An 11,214-nucleotide genomic window follows, 5' to 3' on the forward strand; every position below is an offset into this window, starting at 1 on the left:
GAGAAAATAGACAACCTAGACTAAGAGGATATTGGAAGAAGGATGGAAAAGAAACACGGGAGAGATCACTGTGTTTTCACTCTCCAGTCTTCACAGACGGACCATGAGAACACATGTTGTATAGATATTACCGGGGAATAATAGCCAGTACACGGTGACGTTTGACGTATCAAGGATGGGCAAATGATCACAGCCGTTCAATAATCTTGAGATGCAAAACGTTCCGCCTCGGCCATTTATGTTCGTCCGCTTATTATTGTAATTGGAGGGATACAAAGTAGCTACAAGCAAAAGAAAACAATTTTATTATTACTGTTTTTTTGTTTTTTTTTGGCTTAAAATTGTTTTCCCCTCTATTACAGTTGAGTAACGAAAAAGAAGTACATAATTTAAGCATGAAGAAAGATATATACAGACTGGAAAGTGGGCACTCATCAGAAAATAACAAAAGCTATATACATAGGTTAGTATCATGAATGCCATAATAACATGGGCCAGAATCAGATGGCGACATTTTAAGCGACTCCACACCTGGTAAGAAAATATAAGTTTGTGAGAATGACTGAAATTTAAACAGAAAACAACATTAAGATGACAGACATAATAAATAAACACAGTAGGGCAAAAAGCAGACGCATTAGGTCTAAGGGAGGGTCTCTTCAGAATAAGACTCATTAATAACTTGTAACCGTTTAAGCAGAGAGTGAAAGGGATGGTTGGTGAAACATTGTTCTGGTTTACTAGCTCGGCAAAATGCTCTTGCATGTTCCTAAATAAAGACGCGTGGCTGAGCATGTGGGGTTAGTTATTTAGTCAGTGAGAACAAATTGAAACAAAAGATGAACAAATTAAGAACAAAACCAAATACTGAAAACCCCTAGTGGTCTGAGGAGTGGCCCAGACGTTATAGACATGAATCAGATGATGCATCAACATAGTCACAGAGTGAATAAAACTCTGCAAACAAATTTGCAGAGGACCATTAAGAAACCTTATATTGAAGTGCCAGACTTGATGTATTTCTGATTTCTAATGACAAACTTCAACCATGAAATGCCACACCAAGTGATATCTAGCAAACCGAAATGATAGGCTTAATAGCATACCATGTGCGGAATTTGGATAGATGTTTGTGACTCAGAATGCTGCCAATCAGCGCCAATATTGAGCCCACCTGTGGATGGTCTCAACCATTTGAGGAAACAAGGCGCTTACACTGTCATTAATAAGATCTTGGAAGAAATGAATGGAAGCCTCATCATCCAAGTCCAACCTGAATTTCTCTTGGAGCTAATCAGAGAAATAATCATTAGTCCCAGAAAGCAAGTTAACACAAAGGTATCTTGTATTTCAAAACCAAATAAAGCTGTGTGAAATGCACTTACCTTGAGAATGCCTTTCTCAGGGTCGGAAGCTATATCAGGAATGCTAGAACGAGCCATCAAATAAAAGAGGTTCAAGATGAGGTTGCTGGACTTCCGTAGAATGTTATAGGCTTCACAACAGTAAGATTTAAACCTGGTATAATATTGGCTGCCAGTGAAATGAAGATTAAATCAGGATCATTTTTACTTTGCAAACTTCAAAGAAATACCAAAATAATAAATGCACAAAGCGATAGAATATGCTTTGCACAAAAAAAAAGGAACCTTTCAGCTCCACCCATGGCCTCGACCATTTCTTTGCACAGTTTCATGGGTGGTGGGAATGGCTTTGGATCGCGACCAAGAATGAAGCCAAAATCCACATGAAAGAGGCGTCCATCGTCTCTAAGTAGAAGATTATCCAAATGCCTAAAACCAAAGAATAAAAATTTAAGTCAGGCATCAAAATATTTTGCTATATGAGGTTGCTTAACAAAAGAATGGAACAAATTCAACAAGAGATTGCAAAGCTGTAGCATGAAATTACAGGCGAACAACCAAGCAGTTAAAATTTCTATCCAACAGCGAACACTGTGAATGATAGAGTACACAAGTGAGAGCAGAAAGCACAGCATATAAATTTGATTTAGAACATATATTCACCTGAAGTGAATTCAGGGTACAGGTATTGATCAAATTTCATATGGAATTTGATCAAGTAAAAAACTTGAACAAAGACAGTTGCACAAAGATCGAAATGGAAAATCAGTAACAGTTGAAGGCAATTTGCCACAAATGGAGGAGTATCTAGGTAACAGAAAAAGTAAACGGCAAGTCATGCAAAGTATAGAATTCTAAATAAAGAAATTATTTTACTGAAATGAACAGTGGCTTACGGCTTGTCCCTACTTACAGTGATTATTACATAAATGATACACATTGCCATGAATAAAGCCCTTTTCCACACAATATAAATATTATTTCAGACCAATAAACACGAGCAAATGGCAGACCTACCTGTCTCCAATACCCAATATGTATGTGATAACAGAATAGCCAGCACAGCTCTTTATGAATGTTTCAAGGCAGGTAGCAGTAATACCAAATGGTCCATCTTCATCTGGGTGGAACTTTTGAAGATAATTTACAATAGTACGGTGCTCTGATAAAATCTGAGAAGGCAATATGTAGGTCTATTCAGAAAGAGAAGAAAAGTACAAAAGATCCAAAGCAACTGTTACCTTTGACTAATGAGAAAAGTTCATATAGGTAGTGATTATCCCATCTATGCAGGAACAAAGAGAAGTTCTAGAAGTAAATGGATGCACAGCAGCAAAGCATAGTCACTTGGAAAAAATAAGTGGCATAAAAGGAATTAATCACCTGATATCATAATCAAATGTAGTTCTTCCCATATAATGAGTTTGGAAGAAGGAATCTTTGGTTATAAATTAACTGCATGAATGCACATGGCATGCATCACATATCATAGATCATAAACAAATCAAATTGACATAATACATGAGCCAGCCACTGTAGATTCATTACATCTATGTAATCTACAATTTATGTAAATTGCAGCATCCAGTAAAGTTTAGACTTGGGAGGGTTCCAGATAAATGGGATAAAAAGGAGCATAGGCAACAAGCATATCACGAAGAAAAAAAGAACACAACAACAACAACAACAACAACAACAACAACAACAACAACAATTATCTTAAATAGAAAAAAGCACCAGACTCATAAATGTAACCTTATAAGTGATCATTGTTCTCTTATTAAGATTGTTCTCTCATTCACACACTTATCATGTTGACATAAGTGATCACTGTCATCTAAAGAAGAAATTAGGTCACCTGTGCTAAAGAGCTGGATGGAATAAACTCTAGCATTCCCTCATCTTGTCCAGTTGCTAGGACTCTATATGGAGTCAGATGCAAGTCAAGATTCTCCAACTTCAGCAATCTATCCATAAGAGAAACCATTTGAATGACCTGCATAGGGGCATGCGGCAAAAAAATTACATACAACATAGACCAGTAAAAATCTCAGAGGAAAAAAATTTCACAATAGCATTCAAACAAACTCTAAGAATGCAAAAGTAGAAAATTTTGATACGATAACCTATGTGATTTACTAGCTAACACAATTACTGATATGAGATTTCAATTTAAGTATTATAAACCAAAAAAATTCCCATCACATGTATGCTTTATTAAAAAAAAAAGTGCTACCTCCAGCAAACTTGAATCCTTTCATAAATATATAGAGACCAAATAATTCAGCACAATGACCTTCACAACAAAGAAAATTAAGGAAGAAAAAGGATGGCAACAACGTGAAACATGTCAACAAAATAATAGTTCTGCACCTACCAATTGATCTTGCCGAAGGTCATCTCCCTTTTTGAATATGACCTTGCAAGTTCCCCCACTTGCTGTTCGAAATGTAAGGCGTAGAGGATGTAAAGCACTTTTAAAAATGGATGATTCTGCTGGCACAATCCCAGTTATGAGCACACCAGGTGCCAAAGGTGAGCGAATTGGCTGAAAAACATGATAAACAGAAATAATCCAGAGAATAGCCACAGAAAAAGTATTGGAATAATGTAAGAAAAATGCATTAGCTCACATACGTAATAGATTGTTAATAACTGACAGAGATACAAAATATTTGAAGAAACCAGTACCTCATCAAAATAGGTAAGCTCACTCAGGAGTCCTGAAAGCAACTGCCTCAATTTTTCAATCTTCTTTTGTGTACCACCACGGACGTTTCTTACATCTCTCATAATAGAACACAGCTGTGCCGTCAATTCAGTTTGACGCACAAGACTTTGCCACAACTTGCGTCCATCTTCTCCATTAAAACCAGTTGCCTTGTATATATATATATATATATAAAGCTATTTGATCAGACATTAATGGTAAATCTAAAACAAACATGTAACTAACTAAAGCTCTAACAGATGTTTGCTGATATAAAAATTGTGCAGCCAGTAAGAAACCATAATTTGAATCTCAATTGCTTGCAATCTTTTCGTCGACATAGAAGAGTATTTTACTAAAATTATCAGAACAATGATATCAAGCTGAATCAATAAAAGCCTCTGAAGTAAACCGGAAAAAACAAGCACAAACAATGATAAGAAACACATACATTCATCATACTATCTTCGAGTATTTCATGAGTACAATAAAAACGCTTTGCATAAGCAGGATCATGAAGCTCCACCGCTACATACCATCGCAGAAAGCTAGCCAACTCGATATTGTACAATGCTGCAGTCAAAAGAAAAGAAGATTCATTAAGGCCACACAAACCATAACTTGGAACAACAACTCAAACAGAGGAATGAGAAATTAACGGGAAACTTAACCATTCATCCCCATTGTCAACATAAGAGATGTTTATTGTACATATAGTCATATCAAAAGCAAACTAATAAAAAAAAAATTCCAGAATTTTATCACCCTTTGTTAGACACAAACTATCCAACAAAAAAGTGAATTGGAGCATGAGAATTATAAGTTAAAAACTTATAAGGGGTTAACATACATCGTTGTACAAGAAAAAGTGCCAAACGAGACTTGTCGGATCTCTCAAACCGAAGGGCTTGTACAAGTTGAAGCAAATAACATTGAAGCTCTTCATCATCAGCCCTTTCAAGGATTCCAACAGCATATGCACGAACCTGATCATGAAAAACATCAACATGATTAAAATGACACTAAGGGGTTCAAAAGTGCAGTAATGAAATTGCTTGATGATCAAACAGATGATATGAGACAAATTCAAAATAAGCTTAAGGAAGGTATTCAAACTCACTTCCTCACTTTCAAAAACAGGAGAAAGAAGTTCCAAGGCATCAGTGACATCAATGGTTTCCCACCTTCCCATTAAGTCAATTGCATGTTTAGCTTCCTGTAATTCATTTGAAATGAAGAAACAATCAGGAATCTGCTGCTGGTCAATTCAGTAATTTCAAATTAAGGAGGTATCAAATAATAATGATGATTTTCTCTGCTCAATAGTATTATTATTATTAGGAGGAGGAGTAGTAGTACAATGATGGGAATTACTCAGATGTCTGACCTGAACATCACTCCATTCAACACAGCGAAGAAACTTTGTAAGGGCCCTCTTATCGGACATTAAAGATAAACGGAATTTCCATAACAAGTGTTTCTCATCACCACTCAAATTGCATGTCGGTGGGTACTTAAGTATTCTTTGTATCGACCTTATGCAAAAAAAAAAAAAATGTGTGGTTATATAGTTTCAAAGATGCACGCACCATCAAATATTAACCATTTGTAGAAAATAATAATGATACTGATGAGACTAGAGATGCACAATAAGTTTTAGCAATGATTAAGCATCAACAATTTCATTTCAATCATATACTCATGTTAAATACAGATATCATGATTATTAATACAAAAAACTCCAAAAGTGTACCATTTATTCTATGCCTCTGCCACATCAATTCACAAGCTTGGAGGCACCATAAGTTACCAATTAAATATATATATATATACAGATGGAGGATACCGAACCATTGTTAATGTGAAAAAAGACAAGACAAGGGTCATTTAAAGAACAATGCAACCACTCATGATGCAACTGAGAAATTGTAGAATCAACTTACTTCCATTCACTTGAACTGGGTTTAAGATCCTTATCAATAATCTCGCGTTTTAAACTCCTTGCAAGCTTTAATTGTTTGTGCTCAGAAGGATTGGTTCTTCCAACTTCAGGATCCCAAACAATTACAAGCTCATTTGTCGTGGATATTGGAGGTGGGGTAAAAAAATTTGATCCTGACTCCTATGAGACAGATCCATCAACTCATCACAATTCAAAAGAATGAAATATTGTCCATTATACAAAAAGAAAAAAAAAAAAACTAATGAAATGTGCAGCAGGAATATTTCACCTATTACTGAAATGGATGATGGGCAATATGAAATATCTAGAGAGTTCAATGCGACGAGGATAAACTGTAACAGCCCACATTATAAAATTCTTTAAAAATATTACCAATCTCAAAAAGAATAAGCTTTTGGCTAGTGATATGCAGCCCATGACAAACTTGAGTCTACACAAGAATGCTAACAGTTCAAACTGCAGACAATAATTTCCATATTAAAGCCCAATAATCAGTTCATCCAGGAAAAAACTAGTATTCAATAGTCAACTATATGACATTTAACAAGTTCATAAAAATCAGCAAAGCCTTCTGATCGAGTTAATTACCACTACTACTAAACATTGTATATCAATTAGTATAGAAAAAAAAATTATTTTGAGTGCAAAAGAACTATAGCAAACCAAACAAATATGAAATAATGAGCAGATAAGAAAACACATCAATTGAAGATGAATTTAAATAATAACCTGAAAAACAACTCTGTGCTCAAAGCTGCAGAAGTCAACTATCAGGCTTAGGTGAGAATTGCCAATTCTACCACTTTCACTTTCCTTTATTTTGTCAATAGCTCTGAATGTGAGGCGGTCCAACCAGTCAACACGCTGCATCTGACCCCTTTCGTACTTGTTCACAAGTCTCTCCAAACGCTCCACCTCCCCACGCTCATGCCTGGGAACCTAGAATACATCATATCAAGCATGCACATAAAAGTGAACCACAGGATGTAAATCAAAGTATAACTTATACCCAAAAAATAAAAATAAAAAAATAGGCAGAATATCAAAACCTTCAACAAACCTTTCCAGGGGTGCTAGTAGGGTGTTTACCGTCAGCTTCTTTTTTTGGCCAGAGACGAAGCTTTTGCTTCCCAGTTTTAAGTTGCTTTTTGCGATTAAAAAGGAGAACAGTAGCCCCTCCAACCAAAGCACCATCCTTATCACATGAAACATCCCATACCTTAAAGCCAACAGAGAAGATATAGAGAACCAAACAAGTGAGATTAGATCTTAATTAGACAAAGAAAGACATTTATAACCAAATAACAAAATTAGCTAATGTTACCTTTAAAACTAATGTCCAATTTACATTATAAATAACATTAATTAATTAACATGCGGACGAATTTGAACCACCTCATTCTTTGTTTCCAAATCCTCATACAAATTCTTGGATGGTTTTCATTTAAGAAAGTAGATATAATAAATGAGACTTACAGTTAATGCAAGTTGTGCTTGAGAGGTCAAATCCCTATATTTAGCACTCAGTGTAACAAGTTCATTCCAACAATATGGATGACCTGATGATTCCAGCCTGGCGTATGAAAGTATAGCAAATGAAGAACAAGTGCAAGATTTTAAAAGAAGCCATGCAACAGAGTTCAGAACAGTAATCCTTAACAGTAGAAAATATTATGAAAACCTTGTTCTTGTTGGTAGCCCAAAAGGAGCGCCATCAATGTACAACGTACATTCAGCAAATAGCTCTGCATTTTTACTCCCATCTGTTGTATCATTACCTGCAGATTTTTTTCAGAAGCTCAGGTATAAATCTTAACCTGCAATCAAACTATCAAAATATTCCAAATTGATTATAGATGTGAAAAGTTTATTCAATCAAGGCTTAGGGTACGAGTTTTTCTTTAAATATATATATATATATATATATTGAAACGAACAAATGTCACTGATGATAATATCTAGTTTCGAAACAACATCTATTTGCTCTTCAAAATCTATGATGCCAAATCAACCAGCGGTTAGTTCTTCAACAATAGTTCCTCAAATCACTAAGATCTAGGGTTTATCAAGACAAAGAACAAGAAGCTCTTATAAACCATGATCCCCAGCTAATTCAAGACGTATGCCTATCCGTGATGCTAATAAAAGACTGATAAAACCCTAATTGCATAGAATTCTTGAAGAAAACCAAAATTCATACCAGTTGGGGATGGAGATTGTGCCAATTGACCCTCCAAACGCTCGATCCGGAAGGTGACGGGGAGATTGATGTCGCAAGAGAGGAAGAACCGGAACTCGTTCGCAGCCATTAGAGGATCACGAATTCCAAGAGTTCATGATAATTTGGGGGGGAACGAGGGAAAGAGAAGCAAAAGATCGACGAGTTTTGCAGTTTTAGTATTTATTGTGCAAGTTAATGAGACAGCCCGCGTACTCAATACAAACCATCTGATGCCATCCCCTTCTTCATTATGGACGGCTCAGATTCACTGAAAGATTTCATGTTTCTCCTGTTGATGATATGGAGTATAAGTATTTGTAGATAAATTATATAAACTAAAATATATTAAGTTTGGTTTTTGTCATTTGAGTTTCAGCTTCTCCAGTGGACAAGAGACAGAAGATGGAGTCCTCTTCTGTAGCAATAAAGAGAAGTATTCAGTTCTTTAGGTTTTCTTCAAGTGACGTGATCCGGAATCATAGGCCCCAAGTACCAGTTAGTTCCCCTCTTCGTTACTTATTACCAGTTAGTTCCCCTTTTCTCTACTTATTTATTTTTTAAGCGGAGTATCTCTTTTCCCCCTTAGGGATGTGTGTTTAGTAGTTGTGTGTTTTTATGTATTTTCTGATTTTCACTGTTGGTGGATCTTGTACTTCTTTTGTTATTTTCATTTTTTTGTATGTCTAATTTTTTTTAATAACTTATGATTTATTCATTTTTTTAAAATAAAATAAAATAAAAATATATTAATTAGTGTATACGAGCTAATTATAACTATATATTTATTTAAATAGTATAAGTTATCAAAAGATTAATTATTTATTAGAAATTCAGCTACCTAAACTGATTTGTTGATATATATATATATATATATTCCAATGTATTAACTGCTCCGTTATTGTCGCAGTGCCATTCAATTGTCAGGTTTAACTGTTAGTGCAACTGCACTATTTATTGGCATGATTTGACACCTAGACCAAGTGACGTGCAACTAAAGTGACAAAGCATAATTGATGATGTGGCAAGCATTGTGACATGGCAAGGAGACTTGGAGTGCAAGGCAAACATCTTGAAGATCTTGGTGGAGCTATTTTTAGTAAGTCTCTAACATGGAGCCAAATATCTTGAAGATCATGGTGAATCTATCTTAAAGATCTTGGTGGAGTTATTTTTGGCAATGCATTACAACTTGAAGACAAGATCTAGGGATGGCAACGGGTAGGGTATGGGTAGGGTATGCCAAAACCCTTACCCGTGCAACTAGCACTCTACATACCCGTACTCTTCGAGGGTAAAAAAATCATACCCTTACCCTTACCGCAGGGATCTGGGATACTCCGCAGTGACCCAGCTTACCGATTGTTCAAATTATCGAATTAAATTTAAATAATAATAAAAAAATAAATTAATTATACATTATATTACAATCTTTAAACACATCCATAAATTCAAAATTACAAGTTGATATATATTTGTTTATCTTAAATTATATAATCACATAAAAAAATGACGTCTATTTAGGGACTCAATGGTAACTCTACCTTTTGTTTTTGTTCATATTTAACCATCTTGGTTTTTTTGTTTAAAAATTTTTTTCATATATCTACTATTTATATTTTTATATAGCTTCTAATTTTATAAATATCTAGTAATATTTTGAATATAAAAAAACATTATAAGTAATTCTCATAAGTTATATCCAATTGATTTTTTTATTAGTATCTTATTTTTTTCATGATGTTCTTATAATTTTTTTATATTTATTTATTTTTTTAATTTAATTATGATTCTTAATATATATCTAAAAATTCAATTTTGATAATATTATCAAATATAAATATAGAAATTAAATAAAAATTTAAAAATAATATATTAAGAGAAAAATTTGAAGTATTATTTTCAAATTAATCACTATGAAAAATAGATATTGAGTAAATTGTGAGTAAATGTTTAGTTTTATAAAAAAATTATATATATATATATGAGAGGGTAAGGAGTGCAGTGCAGGGGTTTTTACCCTGCACCCTCTTCAACTGAGGGTAAGGGAGTAAGGGTACGGGTAGGGGTAGGGAGGGCATACCCTTGCAGGCCGATCTGCACTCAAAAACTAACGAGTAGTACCAGTGCACGTGACCCCTGGGTCAAAGAGGGTAATACCCTCTTTGACCAGGTACGGGTACGGGTATACCCGTCGGGTAGGGTACAAATTGCCATCTCTAACAAGATCATATCAAAACCATATTTAGGTGATTTGATTGAAGACTAAATATGGTGGAACTTAATTAAAGAAAGATCTATTCATGGTGTGAATGAAGATATGATTTGAAGAATCCTTGATGATTGAATTGATTGATTGAAGATCTATTGAAGGCAAGATTTGAGTATCAAACTTGGGTGAATTGAAGATCAAGTTTGGAGAATCTTTGAAGACCAAATTTAGGTGAATTGAAGACTAAGTTTGGTAAGTTTCATGGAAGACGCACAAGGGACGTCGCGCCCTTGCGAGAGGGACTGCGTGATGAGGAACCGAGGAGGTAGGCTAGTTCGCGGCGATCGGGATCGGGAGATTTGGGTCGCATCGACTCGGACTAAGCATGACCGGGAGGTTGATGGGTCTTGAGGTCGTCCATAGCGTAACGGAATCGATCAAGTCGTGCAGTCAGGGCCATGTTGCAATTCATGTTATAACAGGAGTTGCAACAGCTAATTTCGGCAGGTTTTTAAATTAGTAGTCGCGGAGATTCTAAAAGAGTTATGTGCTATATTTGGGACGTTGAGGCGTCTATTTAAGCTACCTTGCTCGTAGATTGTAGGTATGACTTTTAAGTGACTCTTGGAGGAGAGTGTGTGAGCACCAAACAATCTAGAGAGGGTAGTGATCTTTATTGTTGAGAGTGTGAGTGACAAGTGTTTGTACTCATCTATTTTTATCTCTTTTAGTGGATTGTTTATTTCC

General features: G+C 35.1%; 1 protein-coding gene across 1 annotated transcript; it reads right to left on the minus strand.

Annotated features, from left to right (window-relative positions):
* Nucleotides 1-315: 315 nt before the first annotated feature.
* LOC120261619 (phosphatidylinositol 3-kinase, root isoform) lies at nucleotides 316-8,426 on the minus strand. The gene is made up of 18 exons (XM_039269569.1): nucleotides 8,238-8,426; nucleotides 7,719-7,815; nucleotides 7,514-7,610; nucleotides 7,098-7,256; nucleotides 6,767-6,976; nucleotides 6,018-6,196; nucleotides 5,462-5,609; nucleotides 5,195-5,290; nucleotides 4,925-5,060; nucleotides 4,526-4,647; nucleotides 4,056-4,244; nucleotides 3,742-3,912; nucleotides 3,223-3,360; nucleotides 2,382-2,536; nucleotides 1,650-1,793; nucleotides 1,386-1,533; nucleotides 1,107-1,290; nucleotides 316-531 (listed from the first exon to the last, which is right to left on the minus strand). The coding sequence occupies exons 1-17, from the start codon at nucleotides 8,344-8,346 to the stop codon at nucleotides 1,153-1,155; spliced, it is 2,436 nt and encodes an 811-aa protein (XP_039125503.1). The 5' UTR covers nucleotides 8,347-8,426; the 3' UTR covers nucleotides 316-531; nucleotides 1,107-1,152.
* Nucleotides 8,427-11,214: the final 2,788 nt, after the last annotated feature.

Source organism: Dioscorea cayenensis, chromosome 5 (genome assembly GCF_009730915.1).
Source record: "Dioscorea cayenensis subsp. rotundata cultivar TDr96_F1 chromosome 5, TDr96_F1_v2_PseudoChromosome.rev07_lg8_w22 25.fasta, whole genome shotgun sequence".
NCBI lineage: Eukaryota > Viridiplantae > Streptophyta > Magnoliopsida > Dioscoreales > Dioscoreaceae > Dioscorea > Dioscorea cayenensis.

Bases quoted from the DNA above. Each gene is read 5' to 3' on its own strand.
- LOC120261619 (XM_039269569.1), bottom strand. From the start codon at position 8,346: ATGGCTGCGAACGAGTTCCGGTTCTTCCTCTCTTGCGACATCAATCTC. The intron at 3,913-4,055 runs GTACTGGTTTCT...CATGTTTTTCAG, and splicing joins AGCTTACCTATTTTGATGAG to CCAATTCGCTCACCTTTGGC. The intron at 2,537-3,222 runs GTGACCTAATTT...TTGCCTTCTCAG, and splicing joins CATCCAGCTCTTTAGCACAG to ATTTTATCAGAGCACCGTAC.